This window comes from Moschus berezovskii, chromosome 6, assembly GCF_049115385.1.
Source record: "Moschus berezovskii isolate FMDL1 chromosome 6, NW_MosBer_1.0, whole genome shotgun sequence".
Taxonomy (NCBI): Eukaryota; Metazoa; Chordata; class Mammalia; order Artiodactyla; family Moschidae; genus Moschus; species Moschus berezovskii.
Window position 1 is genome coordinate 62,418,318 of NC_142465.1, and position 15,399 is coordinate 62,433,716.

General features: G+C 48.1%; 2 protein-coding genes across 4 annotated transcripts; both read right to left on the reverse strand.

The window, feature by feature from the left end:
• Positions 1-220: 220 nt before the first annotated feature.
• Positions 221-3,417, reverse strand: MYL6 (myosin light chain 6). 2 transcript variants are annotated; one of them, XM_055394651.2, is made up of 7 exons: positions 3,302-3,417; positions 3,006-3,033; positions 2,001-2,144; positions 1,626-1,799; positions 1,457-1,534; positions 1,106-1,150; positions 221-409 (listed from the first exon to the last, which is right to left on the reverse strand). In XM_055394651.2, exons 1-6 carry the CDS (start codon positions 3,302-3,304, stop codon positions 1,122-1,124), a joined length of 456 nt encoding a protein of 151 aa, XP_055250626.1. In that variant the 5' UTR covers positions 3,305-3,417; the 3' UTR covers positions 221-409; positions 1,106-1,121. The 2 variants fall into 2 exon arrangements, with proteins under 2 accessions (XP_055250626.1, XP_055250625.1); XM_055394650.2 differs by lacking the exon at positions 1,106-1,150.
• Positions 3,418-3,669: 252 nt separating this feature from the next.
• On the reverse strand, positions 3,670-6,401 carry MYL6B (myosin light chain 6B). 2 transcript variants are annotated; one of them, XM_055394649.2, is made up of 7 exons: positions 6,176-6,401; positions 5,434-5,461; positions 5,077-5,220; positions 4,686-4,859; positions 4,096-4,173; positions 3,904-3,941; positions 3,670-3,766 (listed from the first exon to the last, which is right to left on the reverse strand). In XM_055394649.2, the coding sequence occupies exons 1-6, from the start codon at positions 6,356-6,358 to the stop codon at positions 3,913-3,915; spliced, it is 636 nt and encodes a 211-aa protein (XP_055250624.1). In that variant the 5' UTR covers positions 6,359-6,401; the 3' UTR covers positions 3,670-3,766; positions 3,904-3,912. The 2 variants fall into 2 exon arrangements, with proteins under 2 accessions (XP_055250624.1, XP_088693230.1); XM_088837104.1 differs by having other exon boundaries at positions 3,876-3,941.
• Positions 6,402-15,399: the final 8,998 nt, after the last annotated feature.

Sequence of the window (15,399 nt, forward strand, 5' to 3'; positions counted from 1 at the left end):
GGGATGGAACAGGGGTGGCCAGCCTTAGTTCTACGGGCATTTATGGCTTTCCTAATCCCCCGAGGTAGCCTTTGTAGCACCGATGAGTGAAGCCAGCATTTCTTAAATGAGGCAAAAGTGGCTCCTACAGGCCCTTGGCTGGCTTTCCGCAACCTCTGGTCCACTGACCCGGGACTACCTTCCCTTTCCCCCTGCTCAGGAAGAACAGCAGGACCGCACACAGAGCAGAGAACAAGTTTATTTGGTGAATGCTGATGGCAGACTATCCAAGAGAGAGAATCTGGGGAAAATACTGTGACAAGAGAACCTAGGAAGCCTCCAGGCTACATACATGGTCTCCCACAAGGAAGGTGCAGTGTCCAGGCATACTGGGCATATCCTTAGCCATTCAGCACCATGCGGACGAGCTCTGTGGAAAGAAGAGGCGGGTGACCAGGGAGCAGGGCAAAGGGGAGGGGTCCACCAGGGGCCAGGAGACCACAAGACCACAAAGGCAGCGTAAGAAGGAATGTGCCCAAAACAACCAACCTTGGGGTCAGTTTGCAGAGGGGCCACCTTGAGTCTAACCAGGACTCTCGACCCCCAGCTCCCCTCCCACCAGCTGTTAGTTCCCCCTGCCCCACCCTGAGCAGCAAGAACACAGCAGAGGCGGAAGAGTTCCCAACTACACCTACAGCTACTGTCAGCCACTGGTGGGAGGAGGAGACAGAGTTTTGGGTTAGGGTACCTCCAAGCTGCCCAGCGGAAAGGGGAAAAGACCTACAGCAGCACGAAGGGGCAGGCAACCCACCCCCCCCTGCCAACCACGTGATCCCGGGCTAAAGGATCACCATGACAGGGGTAGGTAGGCTGGTGTGAGTTCCCAGACACCAGCACCCTAGAAGCCAACCAAACCTCAGAGCCCGTTCTAGGAGAGGAGGAGGTACCACACCCCCAGGCTGTCTTCCTCTTTGAGGAACCCCTCCCCTCCCCAGTCAGCTCCATGCAGAGACATGCCGGGAGGAAGTCAGATGGTAGTAGGGGAAGGGCAGGGGCTAGAGAGCAAAGGCTGGGAGAAAAACACTGGGGAGGTCAACTAGAGAAGGGGGGCTGGGAGGAGCCGTACCCGCCCCATGGGCCCGTCACCCCGACAGGATATGCCTCACAAACGCTGCAGGAAGGAAGAGACATTCATGGTGAAGACAAGACACAGACGTGGGGTGAAGGGGTCCGGCGGTGAGGGACTGGACATCCATTTATTTTTACTTCCCATCCCTTCCCCACCCTTCAGGCCACATGAGCCCTTCCTTTCCTGTCACACCCCTCTGGCCTCCCATTCCTGGGCTGGGCTGGGCCCTGCCCCTTGCCTCCTGGCACTTTTAGGAGCCTGAATCCAGGGACAGCGAACGCCCTCAGTGCTGTGCACGACCTGCCCCGTATGGCTGCTTCCTCCGTGAGACCCCGGTTGGTCCCTCACCTTCATAGTTGATACAACCGTTGCTGTCCTCGTGCCCTGCCACCAGCATCTCTACTTCTTCCTCAGTCATCTTCTCACCTGCAGAGGGGAAGGAAGAGCGAGTGTTCTGGAGCTGGGTGACACCGAGATCTGTCAGGTGGCACCTCAAGAAGGAAGGGCAGAGCCTCACCCAGTGTGACGAGAACGTGCCGGATCTCAGCACCCATGACGGTGCCGTTCCCTTCCTTGTCAAACACCCGAAGGCCTTCGACATAGTCCTCATAGGTGCCCTGGTCCTTGTTCTTGGCCACAGTCTGCAGCATGGGTAGGAAGTGCTCAAAGTCCAGTACCTTCACGTTCATCTCTGTCGAAAAGGAGGTGGAAGCTTAAGTCATATGTGTTCTCAGGACTGGGGTTAAGGGGCTCCCACTCCAGGCAGGAGAAATCTGCAATTTGCTAGACAAGACCCGCTCGTGTTTGGGGCCTAGGAAGATAAAAGGAAGCTATTAGCTGAAGACTGCGGGCCCACCACCACACTTGTGGAGTTGTTCTTATGGACCCTCACCATCACTCTTGGGGTTCCCCAGGACTTTGAGCACCTCGGCGTTGGTGGGATTCTGGCCCAGGGCCCTCATCACGTCCCCACATTGACTGTACAGGATCTTGCCATCCCCTGTTCGATCAAACAGCTGGAAGGCTTCCTTGAACTCTGAGGATTCAGATAAACATCAGTACCGGACACACGGGTGTTAACCCAAACCCTCCTCCACAGTTCCCACTGCCCATTCAACTTTGATCATGCTGAGGAAATCAGATATTTATAACACTGTACACCCAAGCTCTCTAAGAGGGATCCAGTGTCCCTCCCTCCCAACTCAGGTGTATCACATAAAGACCTGGCCTTCCTCAACCCTTAGCAGAGTGGTAACGGCCATTTACATACCCTCTCCGCCCGCAGCAAGCCTGCCCAGCCTCCTCATTACATGACACAGGGCAGGAATTTGCCACCGCCCAGTCTGGGCCCTGTCCTTATAAGGAAGTGGGAGCAGCGGCCTGGGACTGGGGTCATCCCAGCCTGCCACTTCTCACCCCTCCAGTACAGGGTCCTTTCAGAGGGTACTGCTTCAAAGAACTATCCTCAGCGACCCCCTGTTGCACTTTCACAAAAAAACAGATCACTGCTGTAAATAGCCTTCACAATTCCAAGCTGAGGGGTGGGGGTAGTTATCACAGGAGGAAAAGAGGCAGAAGTGGCTGATTAAGGAACAGAGGAGCACAAACAGCTTAATACACTGTCCCCAAGCCCCACACACAACAGGCATTAGTGATCAAGTCGTTTCACACACCCACACCACCTAAAACTCACCCAGTGCTTGGGGCTCAGATCTAGAGTAGAAGGGAAGGGAGTAAGAAAGAGTGAGAAAAGAAAATGGAAGATCCAGAAGGAAGGAGAAGGGAACCCATCAGGTACTCCCCTGGGGTGCTAAAGAGATGACAGGTGAGGGTGAAGGAGCTAGAGGGAGTGTCCCTCTCCCTAACATGACCTCAACAGAGGTCAGAGACTACCTACCTGCGGTCTGATCCTCCGTGAAATCACACTGCTCAGAGAAGACGAGAACGGTCAGCATCTTAACTCCAATCCCCCCAGCTTCCGTCCCAATCCCAAGAACTCTGAATCACAAACTCCTGTTCCATGCTGGGGACTCGCTTCCCAGCAGGGTGGGATCCCAGACACTCCAACCCCACCTCCAGCCTTCGAGGGCCTCAGGTTCATCTACCCGCTACTCTCTGCCTTCTCCCCGCCCCCACTCCCCGGCTTCCCGCCTCTCGCCCCAAATCCCGCTCATCCTCGGTCCCGGGCCCCACCATCTTGACGCTCAGCTCTGCGGGACCTTTTCCTGCAGTAATGGCTCCGGTTCCTGGCCCAACCCTAGTCTTAGTACGTCCCAATGACGTCACCCCAGCTGACCCAACCAATAGGGATCCTGGCCCGGGTTTATGCAGATGACGCTCCTATATTAGTAATGAGGTGGGCGGGGGCCAGCTGGTGTTCAAGTCTCCAGAATAGCCCTACCTGGGGCACAGAAACTGCAGAACAAGCTGGGATGGGGCGCAAGGAATCTGCTCCTCCGAGCAGCAGAAAGTCAGAGGAGGTCGCATTGGTGGGTGCGGGTGGGAAGAGGAGAGCCCTCCCTTTCCCTCCCCCACCTCTAAAGAAAACAAGAGTCGGAAGCTAAGGGAGGAAACGTCTCTTTATTTTGAAACAGTAGCCTCCTAGTGGCAGGAACGTGCTTTTGCCTGGTGGGGGCCCAGCGTCCGACCCCACTGCACCTGTGGAAAAAGATGAACGTTGCCAAATCCTGCCGCTCTCGCGCAGCAAGACAAGGAAACGCACTTCCCTGCTTTTGTACGCAGGCAGAGGGACAGACAGGAGGCTTGCCTCTGAAGGCGCAGTGAGAGCGCCCTACCTGCATTGCTCAGACGCTTAGGATGTGCTTCAGGAAGGCTGCAGAGAGAAGAGGCAAGAGGGGCTTCATAAGCTGGCCTGATGATAACCCATCAGACTTTAGATAATTCAGTTTCCAGGATGCCTCCACCCACATAGCTCGGGCCTCCTGCCTCCCTCCTCCCCAGTCGTTTCAGCTCCTCTGGCCCCTCACCTTCATAGTTGATGCAGCCACTGCTGTCCTCATGTCCTGCCAAAACAGACTCCACCTCCTCTTCAGTCATCCTCTCTCCTGGGCCCAGACACAGTGTTTCAGCCCCTGCCTTCCCTCCCTCAACCCACACCTCTTTCTTCTGGTGGTACCTCCTTTTCTCCCACCCTGGAGACTTGCCCATAGCAACAGTCCCCCAAGAGAATTCCCTCTTTGTAGTGGGCATGCCTTGAATGTGTCTCTGAATCTTGCTTTCCATTTCACCTCAATTATAGGTGGTGAAAGCTTTGACAGACAAGGAAACTGAATTCCAGAGGAGACCATATCATAGAGAATAGCCATCTCTTCCCAAGACTAAAACTCAGATTTCCCACCTCGTTCCCTTTCCTCTGCCCTTTGGGAGGCAGCTGCAGCCTACTCACTTTAGACTGAAGGAGGAAGACCTTCAGATCCTGTCCCTAAGGCTCTGCTGACCTCAGTCTCCTGCCCATGACCCACAGGACAGTAATCCCTCACTGGCTCTGCCTACTTGGCTGACCTTCTCAGTTCATCCCCTCCTCTCAGCACCCCAGGAGTTCTGGTCCCTGCCTCACCGAGGGTGGTGAGGACATGTCTGAGCTCAGCTCCCATGACTTTGCCATTCTGCTCTTTGTCAAACACCCGAAGCCCCTCCAGGTAGTCCTGGTATGAGCCTCGGTCTGGCATCTTGGCGACTGCCTGGAGCATGGGCAGGAAAGTCTCAAAGTCCACACGCCGGGACTTCAGCTCTGAAGATGGAGAGGTGAAGGAGAGGTTACTACGGTGTCACCTCGGACCCAACTCCCATCCCCACCATGAGGGTTTCATCTGTTCAACATTCAGATATTTTTCTGCCCTTATGTTTGACAGTTTTTAAATTCCTGGGACCCACCTCAGTATCCTTTATCACCTTACCACATTCCACCACCAAACCGAAAACCCGCATTGTCCCAGAGGTGCCCTCACCATCACTCTTGGGGTATCCCATGACCCTGAGCACCTCGGCGTTGGTGGGGTTCTGGCCCAGAGCCCTCATCACATCCCCACACTGGCTGAACTGGATCTTGCCATCCCCCACTCGGTCATACAGCTCGAAGGCCTCCTTGAACTCTGAAGTGTAAGGAAAGGTCAGTGTTGACAAGGGGTTCCCATCACCATCAGGAGAAAGGAAATTCAGAAACAATGTGCTTGAGCTGGGCAGAACAGAGAACACAAGAAGCACTAATGTGGGAGGTTTCAAGGTCGGGAATAGAGGTAGGGGAATAGAAAGAGGATCTGACTAGGGACTTGGGATGGACAGTGGGCTCAGGGGTGTCTCCTCACCCTCCAGCTGGTCCTTGTTAAACTCGATCTGTGGAAGAGAAGAGCAGGTGAGGAGAGATGACAGGATTCACTCAATCCCTCTCCAGCACTCCTCCCGACCAACTGGCAGCCACTTCTGGGGAGGGGCCCATAGGGACCAGGCTGGGAACCCAGCCACCTCAGTCCCATTCCCAGCTCCAGAACTTGGGAGAATCCCAAGAGGAGGAATTATTGGGGGGAGGGTTTCCTGGGAACAGGGTTAATCCCATGCCACCTGTTCCCCTCCCTCTACTGCCCTGAGCCCTGCATCCCTCACATAACTGGGGGCTGAACAAAGGCTAAATTTACCCCTGGCCCCCAGCTGTGATTGTCTAACAAGTCTGTCCTCTTCGGCCTTCCCTCCTGGGGTTCAGAGCTGTGGCTTTTCATATTGAATAGTCAGACAGGCACAGGCAGCAGCTCCCCCCTTTCGCCCTGAAACTGTCCTCAGAACCCAGATGTTCCCCATCTTACAGGCTCTGCCTCTCGCAGGACAGTGAGAAAGTGATGTACATACACACACGTGTTATCGGTTAGAGGCAGAGGGCAACAAAGACAATAGAGTCATTAAGCCTAGATGCTTCCAAGAGGGGGTACTAAGAAAAACCCCCACCATCATCCAGTGCTTACTGATTCGCTACCTTCTAGATACCCATAGTCCCCTGGGCGTTATCCCACTGTTGTACCGACCCCTCCATTCTTGTCTCACTTTTCAGGGACTTACCACCACTTTGGAGAGATCGATGGGGGGCTCCTGGGGTTTCAAAGGTTTCTCGAGGATTACAGGGACAGGTGGTGGTAGCTCAACCTTGGATGGAGGGGGCCCTGCTGCAGGCTTAGCAGCCGGCTTGGAGGCAGCAGGGGGCCCCACTGGTTTCTTCACGGGAACATCCTTCTTGGGAGGCATGATGTCGGGTGGCCAAAGGACAGTGTGCCGATGGGGGCACCCATCTCTGTTTAAATAGCCAGGGAGTCTGGGATGTCAAGGGGCGGGGGCAGGGGCAGGGAGCCAGTTGGCTGGAGGGAGGGTGAGATAGAGGAGAGATATGCCGGCTACCCTTACTCCCCTGGCCTCGTGTGGTTCAGGACTCCTGCCCCAAGGTCTTCTCCCTTCTGTCCACCCTGCCCCAAATGCTGACCAGAACAATGGCCCTTTGGGGGCAGGGGGAGGAAGGCAGAGATGGCCCAGAACGACGGAGTTAACTTTCAGGGTGCAGATAGGAGGGTTGCCAGGGACAAATTGAAACGGGTGAGGAAAAGAAGGGGACCCAGAAAATTGTGACCCCCTGACTCGGAATAGTCCTTTTTCCTAGCAGCTTTAGACTCTTGAAGATGGAGGCAAGGATGGGGGCCTTATTAAAGGGGTGTCTGGGAGTAGTGAAAGGGGAAAAAACAAGCAGCCCTTCCACTTCCCTCTTCCTATGGATGAGGAGCAGGGTAGTTCACCCCACAGCTTGCAATACTCGGTACCTCAAGTCCCTAACCCCCTCCCTCCCAGCCCAGAACTGGAATTGTACACTGCACGATACAGAGGAAGAATAGTAATAGAAGGGTGTGACTCCCACCCACTGTCTCCTATCCCCAGTGTTGTCTTAGGAGGGGGGATGGAGGGAAGGATTGAGTTTAATACCCATCACCCATACTCCGAAGAAAGGAACCCTTCTCCACAAGCCTATGGTCATTCAAGTCAGACAAAGACAGAGTGCCTGCTGAACCTGCAGGGACTCCATGGTGTCACCTGAGGGGAAAGGCAGGCTCTGAAAGGCAAAGGGCCTAATTTCTAAAATCTCTAATCCATAAAGATGTGCAAGGTCCTCTGGGCTCCATGAGTATTCAACCCTCAACCAGATGGATAATAAAACCCTGACTTGGCAGCCAGGTTGCAAACCTTCCTGGGGGCACTGGGGAAAGGTGGAAGTCAGGGGCCTATGAAAGAGGGGAGGGTTTGCTGGTTATTTTTGTACTGGGGGTAAAGAAGGCGATGATTTAGATAGCATTCTGAGGAAGACAGTAGTGATTCCATTTAGGGGTTTAGAGAGTTGATGCTGGGTCTCCCACTCGCAAAAAAATCATCTGAACCTCATTACTGCAAATCGTCTCATTTTAGGAAAATCAGAATCTTTCCTCTAGCCAGTACATCTCACACACATACACACACACACCCTTACACACACACCCCTAAGCCTTAAATAAAGGAAAGAGCCCCTCCCCAGCGCCCCAAAACTCACCCTGCGGGGTCCAGGTAAGGGGCGGAGGCGGGGCGCAGGGCAGCCGCGGGCCCTGAAGGGTTAATTTCTGCAGCCTCGGAGCATGCCGGGAGATGTAGTCCTCGCGCGCCCGCGGGCTCACGGGAAACACCGCGGTAAGGCTCAGGGAGGATGCTGGCGCAGTGACTTCCGGCCCGCGGCGGCGGTTGGTGACTCAGGTTTTAGGGGTGCGATTCTTGTCTTAGAACCGAAAGGCAAAGAGCACTTTACAGCCCCTATTCCTGACCGTAAAACCGCGCGTGGTCCCTCAGGATATCTCCTTTGCTTGGCTCTGAGTTCCCCGTTTAGTGTGGGCGGGAATTTATTCCTGAATCCACTGGTAAGAACGCAGAACGAGGGGGAAAGGCTGCCGCTGCAGCAGGCCGGATGGAGGTCAGATAGTAGGAAGCACTTACTCCCTCGGGCATAATGGTTCGGCCTTTTTAGCGTCCTCTTACTGTTTGGTAGAAAGAGAACAGAAGCCGTTGAGTTGCCCTGTGACTTGGAACAGTTAACTGAAGTTTTTCGTTTTTTAAAAAATGAACTTTTAGTTGAAGTGTTAAACTTTGGAATTAAGCCGGGTCACCTGCCCTAGTCGCTCTAAGTTGAAATTTCCCCATTTAGCGGCAGCGTATGTACCAGCCTCCCAGTCGTTTCTTCACAGATCTTGGTATGCAGGGCTGGGTTCTCCAGCCTTTGACTATGAAAAGTCTCTGCCCAGCATTGGACATCTCTTTCCCGCAGATGGTTGTTTTTTAGTTTTTTTTTTTTTTTATTGAGGTATAGTTGTACAAATATAAGTTTCAGGTGTACTACATAGTGATTCACAGTTTTTAAAGATTATACTCTATTTATAGTTATTATTAATTTTGGCTGTATTCCCTGTGTTGTACATCCCCGAGATGATTATCAAAGTTCCTGTTTGTGCTTGGAGGGAGCCAGCCCAGGCAAGCCCGACTTCACTGGCTGGACCAGTAAATGCCCTGGTTGCTCCCACAGTGCTGGACATTGGGGCTTGCCTGGATGGGCAAGTATTGGGTCGGAGAAGAAAACCCACCCACCGGAGGTCAGTAGTGTGAGGCATAAGTGAACTTTATGGACAGTGCAGAAGTGATACTTGCTGGTTGGGGAAAGCTTCTTGGAAGACCAGAAATGGGTTGTGTAATAGAAACAACAACGATGAGGAGGGTGTTAGCAACTATTCTGGAGGTCTCAGCAGAGCAGGTACTGCTATGAACCACTTAGATTGGGGGGGAGGGGTTTCTGTATGTTTAAATTTGAATCTAGGTTCTGCCACATACAAGCAAGTTCAGTTATCAATAATACATAACCTTGTAGTTCCGTTGGGAGGATTCAGTGTGTTAATTTTTGTAAGACAGGATGGACCAGGCACAGAGTAAGTGATTTGTTAGCTAAATTTCCTTTATCCTTCCCAACATACGAAGTAGTTGGTATTTCCTCATTTTTCATCCATAAAAGATTACTAGGCATGAACAGATAGACAGCAAGAAAGAATACATTTGTCTTAAGTGTTTGGTTACAAGACTGTTTGGGGGAGGGCCACATCAAAGATGACTTTTTGTGTCTTTCATCACTTCCACAGAAGTTGGTTTTGAAGATGGTTTATCTGATTTTTTTTTTCTCCTTCCCCTTTATAACTGCATTTTGGCAGTTTGCCAAGGAGAAGTGCTTATGGAAGCATCTGACTCTAGCATTTTGTCTGATTTATAGATAAGCAGTGTGAGAAGAAAAGATGAAGTCCCTTGTTAAATACAAGTTGGAGGACTATCCTTCATTTTCTGTATTATCTCTGTCTTTTAATCATAAATAACACAAACCAGACTGAACGTGGTCTTAACTGGGCATAGGTGATTTATGCATCATGTATGTGGGCTTTCTGTGACAAATATCCAACTTTCCTCTTCCTGTGCCACCTAGGATGTGAGTTGTGTGTTCTTAAAGATTGCATATTCTAATATTCAGTTCAGTTCAGTTCAGTTCAGTCGCTCAGTCGTGTCCGACTCTCCGCGACCCCATGAATCACAGCACGCCAGGCCTCCCTGTCCATCACCAACTCCCGGAGTTCACTCAAACTCATGTCCACAGAGTCGGTGATGCCATCCAGCCATCTCATTCTCCGTCGTCCCCTTCTCCTCCCGCCCCCAACCTTTCCCAGCATCAGAGTCTTTTCCAGTGAGTCAACTCGTCGCATGAGGTGGCCAAAGTATTGCAGTTTCAGCTTTAGCATATTAGTCAACCTAAAATAATTAGGAAGAGCATAGCTTTTTTAAATACAATTTTAAAGGTTACTTTCCAATTACAGTCATTACAAAGTATTGGCTATATTCGCCATGTTTTAAAGTATATGCTTGAGCATGTCTTACACCCATACTTTGTACCTCCCACTCCCCTACCCCAGGCTGCCCCACCCTTTCCCCACTAACAACCACTAGTTTGTTCTCTATATCTGTGAATCTGCTTCTTTTTTGTTATATTCACTGATTTGTTGTATTTTTTAGATTCCACATATAAATGATATCATTCAGTATTTCTTTCTCTGAGATACTTTACTTAATATAATGCCCTCCAAGTCCATCCATGTTGCTACAGGTGATAAAAATTTCATTCTTTTTTGTGGCTGAGTAGTATTCGTGTGTGTGTGTGTGTGTGTGTGTATACCACATCTTGTTCCACTCATCTGTTAATGGACACTTAAGTTGCTTCTGTATTCTTGGCAATTTTAAATAATGCTATTGTGAACACTGGGGTATTGGTTTGTTTTTTTTAAAAATATACCCAAGAGTGGAATTGCTCGGTCATATGGTAACTCTATTTTTAGCCTTTTGAGAAACTTCTGTACTGTTTTTCATAGTGGCTGCATCAATTTACATTCCTACCAATGGTGTACAAGGGTTCTCTTTTCTCCACATCTTCGCCAATGTTTTTATTTGTGTTCTTTTTGATGATAGCCATTCAGACAGTATGAGGTAAGGACGGGCACAGCTTATGAAAGGTCTACCTTTTAATGTACATTAAAACCTGATGGGACAGTTTCTGGAGTTACATGGCACTATGTGGATCTTTAGTAACTTGAATAATTTTGGTTTCACCCTATATACCTTACCTAGCTCTTTCACCAGTGACTAATGTGTTAAGATGGATAATAGTTTAGGTAGAGAGACCCCAGTTTCCTGAGTAAATAGGAAATATGTCTTCAGTCCTCTGGCATTTTGATCAGAAAGTGGTACTGGTGGTGATGCGTGATAGCAGAGGAAGAATGGTGAGGATGTTTTATGATGCACAGGTCATTGATGGAGTCCTTTCCAAGACCCATTTTTGTAGATGCATACTAGATGCCACATATAAACAGAAAAATGGGTTTTCTGGTAAGAAATGCCGATTTCATTTTTGTAATATTCTAAAACTGTGATACTCAGATTTAGCTGTTCTTCAGAATTTCCTGTAAGCAGACAAACTTCCAGATTCTGCTCCCAAAGATTCTGATTCTAGGTCTGTGTTAGGGCCTGGAAATCTATTTGAAATATTTTTAGCCTACTGGAAAGCACAGAGAATAAACTAACAGACAGAGGTAATAAAAGTGATCTTTTTAAAATGTGCATTTGATCATGTCATCTTCCTGCTTAAAATCCTTTCACATGCTTTGATAAAAAAGAATCCTCACATTGACCCACAAAAGCCAGCATAGTTTCGAAACACTCCTTGCCTGAACCAACCATACCTACTAGCTTTTAGATCTTCAAAAAGAACACTATTCTTCTTGGCTTAGGTTGTTACCTCTTTTATATTCCTGCCCCCTCTCCCCACCAACACACACTATTTCCAGGGCCAAGCAGAGCACAGCGCCTGGCATATGCTGGACACTCAAATATCTGTAGAATGAGTGGCAATCTGGGTGAAAGGGAAGAGTTAGGAATGGACACTGATACTAGTAAGTCAATAGGGAGATAGGTTGGGGATTCAAGAGACTGAGAGAGTTCCCATGTACTGAGCTTATTTTTATCATGAAGTAGAAAGTGAGGTAATTACTACTAATATATAGCACAGGGGACTCTTCTCAATGCTCTGTGGTGAGCTAAATGGGAAAGAAATCCAAAGAAGAGGGAATATGTTTATCAGTTCAGTTCAGTCGCTCAGTCGTGTCCGACTCTCTGCGACCCCATGAACCGCAGCACGCCAAGCCTCCCTGTTTGTCACCAACTCCCGGAGTTCACCCAAACCCATGTCCATTGAGTCAGTGATGCCATCCAACCATCTCATCCTCTGTCGTCCCCTTCTCCTCCTGCCCTCAATCTTTCCCAGCATCAGGGTCTTTTCCAATGAATCAGCTCTTCACATCAGGTGGCCAAAGTATTGGAGTTTCAGCTTCAACATCAGTCCTTCCAATGAACACCCAGAACTGATCTTTAGGATGGACTGGTTGGATCTCCTTGCAGTCCAAGGGACTCTCAAGAGTCTTCTCCAACACCACAGTTCAAAAGCATCAATTCTTCTGCGCTCAGTATACACGTGGCTGATTCACTTTGCTGTACAGCAGAAACTAACAGAACACTGTAAAGCACCTACAATAAAAAAATTTTAAGAAGTGAGGTGATCAGTTTGCAGAAAGAGGAAGTAGAAGCAGTTGACTTGAGAAAGTAGTGAAGGTTTGAAATAGGTGCTTTGAAAGAAAAGTGACAGCTTACTGGGGACCCACTGACAAACACTCATTTGACATTTATTGAGTGCCTACTCTGCTCCACACATGAGCTTGCTGAATAGCTTGGAGGATGGTTATAAAAGGAGATTATAAATCTGTAATGGCGCTGATCCACAGGTAGTTATTTTCTTTTTCCTGAGTAGCTGAGTAGCTACTTGGATAATTAAGCTAGAGAATAGAGGCAGCTGGAATGGTAGTGGCTTAAATTTTATGGAATAGGGATAATGGGTGAACTTGGGAGTGAGGAAGTTGAGAGTCTAACTAAAAGGTTTGTAGTCCAGGCCAAATAGAGGAGTGAGTATGAAAGTGGCTGATTAAACTCAGAGAATGTGGGAGGTCACAAGGCTGGTGTCTCAAAGAGGATGAATAAGTGAACTGTTCGGAGACCTCAGAGTTGTAGCTGGAGAAAATAGCACCTTGGAGATTAAAATTTCAAGGAATATAGGAGAAGACAGGAACTAGGTGAGTTACCATGGGGTGAAAGGTTGAAAGGGTAATGAGATGAAGGTCACTGGGTTCAAGGAGAGTGTTCCTTAAAGTTCTTTCAATTGCAAATAGCAAAAAAATCTGACTGAAACTGGCTAAACAAGATTTATTGGCTTCAGTAATTGGAAAAGGTAGGGTGGGTTTTCAGTTCATATCGATCCAGAAATTCATGACATCACCAAGGGATCTTATTCTCTTAACACTGTCCCTGTGTTAGCTTCTTCCTTGGATCCTTTCCTGGAGCCAGATAGGCTTAGCTGCATGTCCTTATACCACAGAAGGAAAGGAGAGAGCTTCTCTTGACCATTGTAATCAGTTCCTGACTAGACCCACTTCGAAAAATGCACATCCACCCTTGAACTAATCACTATGGTCAGGGAAATAAATTTGCCCTGATAGGTTCAGACTGGGTTATTGCCTACCCTGTGGTAAGGAGGATGGTGTTACTTTGATTCTCTTAGGCCACCCAGGGTGGTGGATCCACCTGCCACTGGAGGTGGATTGGAGTTCATCCAGATGGGGAGGAAAGGGCACTGGGGAGGAAACCAACAGTGTCCACCAAATGAGGAACTATGATTCTAGTTATTGAATAACTTGCAGTGTACATTGAAGACTCCAAGGTGACAGCAATATTCAGGGCACCACACCCTTATGTAAATACTGAGTGTGTGTATATTTGGGGAGTGACAGCAATGGGAAAAGGTAGAGACGGTATATCAGATTGGCATCATCTCCAAAGGAGCTGAGATTTTTTCCACTGTCCTGAGAATAATGATGGGGATGCAGCACTGGGGTGCAAAGAGAAGGCAAAGCCCATCTCCCACTTTAAGTACATGGAGTTGAGAAAGAATGGTCTCCTCTGGAGGGTGCTTCTGGCGAACGAGTTCTTTTGAGAGATGAGCCAGGTTTCAGGGGAGGCCGGAGTGAGCTTTGTGTAAATAAAGAATTGTAAGGAGTAGAGTGAGTGGGAAGTGCTCTATGAAACTAGGTTTGCAGAGAGTGCAGTGGAGAGGTTTGAGAAGGCTCTTCAGATGCTCTCTTACTCTTTATACCTTTCTTATGTGCCGTGGTATTATACTCTACTTGCCCGATCACCCTGCTTGTTCCTAGGTTTTTAGTTCTCTTTTTTTAAAAATTGACATTTAACATTATTTTAGTTTCAGGGGTACAACATAATGATTTGATATTTGTATATGCTGTGAAATGATCATCACAGTAAGTCTAGTTAACATGTTACCATATAAAAATTTGGTATGTGTGTTATGAGAACTTTTAAAAGATTTACTCTTAGCAACTTACAAATATGAAATACAGTATTAACTATAGTCACCATGCTGTACTGTATACCACATCCCCAGGACTTATAACTGCAATTTTATAGTTTCTTACTCTCTTCACCCATTTCATCCACCCGCGCTCCCCTGCCACCAGCCACCGGCCACCGCCAGTCTGCTCTCTGAGCTTGGCTTTGCTGCTGTTGTCATTGTCTTTTAGATTCCACCTACAAGTGGAATCATACAGTATTTGTTTTTCTCTGTCTGATTTATTTCATTTGCCATAAGGCCCTCAACTTCCATCCTTGGAATGGAATGGCAAGATTTTCTTCATTTTTATGACTGAATAATATTTCATTGTATTGATATACCGCGTCTTCTCTATCTGTTCACCCATCAGTGAACACTTAGGTTGTTTCCGTATCTTGTCTACTGTCAATAATGCTGCAGTGAAATAGTGCATACATCTTTTCTAGTCATTTTTTAAACATAGTTTACTACAGGTCTCTGAAGTGTATATAAAACATTTTAGTGCAACATCTTACAAATTGTTTTCCTTTAAAAAAACAAAAACAAATCAACAGCTCTCTACATCATGCATAAGTGGCTTGCCTACTCTGCCTCTTTTTGTTTTTTTCCTCAACCATTAATACAGAGAAACCTTTGTTTGAAAAGAATATGAAAACTTGCTACAGAAACCCCCTGGGGAAAGAGGGTGTGTCCTGCAATGGGCCTCTAACCAGTGTTTTTGTTTTTTTCAGAAAAATACCCAGAAGTGGAATTGCTGGATCATAGTTCTATTTTTAATTTCTTAGGAAACCCCCATACTGTTTTCCATAGTGTTTGTACCAATTTACATTCTCACCAACGGTGCACAAGGGTTCCCTTTTCTACACATCCTCACCAACTCTTCTTTCTTGTCTTTGATAATAGCCATTCTGTCTGGTATGAGGTAGTATCTTATTATGGCTTTGATTTGCATTTCCCCAGTGATTCGTGATGTTGAGCACCTTTTCACATACCTATTGGCCATCTGTATATCTTCTTTGGAAAAATGTCTATTTAGATCTTATGCCCATTTAAAAAAAAAAAGATTATTTATGGGTTTTTGTGTTGACTTGTATGAGTTCTTTATATATTTTGGATATCAATCCCTTATCAGATAAGTGATTTTAAAATATTTTTTCCCACTCAATAGGCTGATTGTTTCTTTTGCTCTACAGAA

Excerpts from the sequence above, each read along its gene's own strand:
- MYL6 (XM_055394650.2), bottom strand. Across the intron at positions 1,800-2,000 it reads GGGGAACCCCAAGAGTGATG|AGATGAACGTGAAGGTACTG; the intron begins GTGAGGGTCCAT and ends CCTTTTCGACAG. Across the intron at positions 410-1,456 it reads CGGTTGTATCAACTATGAAG|AGCTCGTCCGCATGGTGCTG; the intron begins GTGAGGGACCAA and ends TTCTTTCCACAG.
- MYL6B (XM_055394649.2), bottom strand. The coding sequence starts at position 6,358 with ATGCCTCCCAAGAAGGATGTTCCCGTGAAGAAACCAGTGGGGCCCCCT. Across the intron at positions 5,221-5,433 it reads TAACAAGGACCAGCTGGAGG|AGTTCAAGGAGGCCTTCGAG; the intron begins GTGAGGAGACAC and ends CTTACACTTCAG. Across the intron at positions 4,174-4,685 it reads ACATGTCCTCACCACCCTCG|GAGAGAGGATGACTGAAGAG; the intron begins GTGAGGCAGGGA and ends GTCTGGGCCCAG.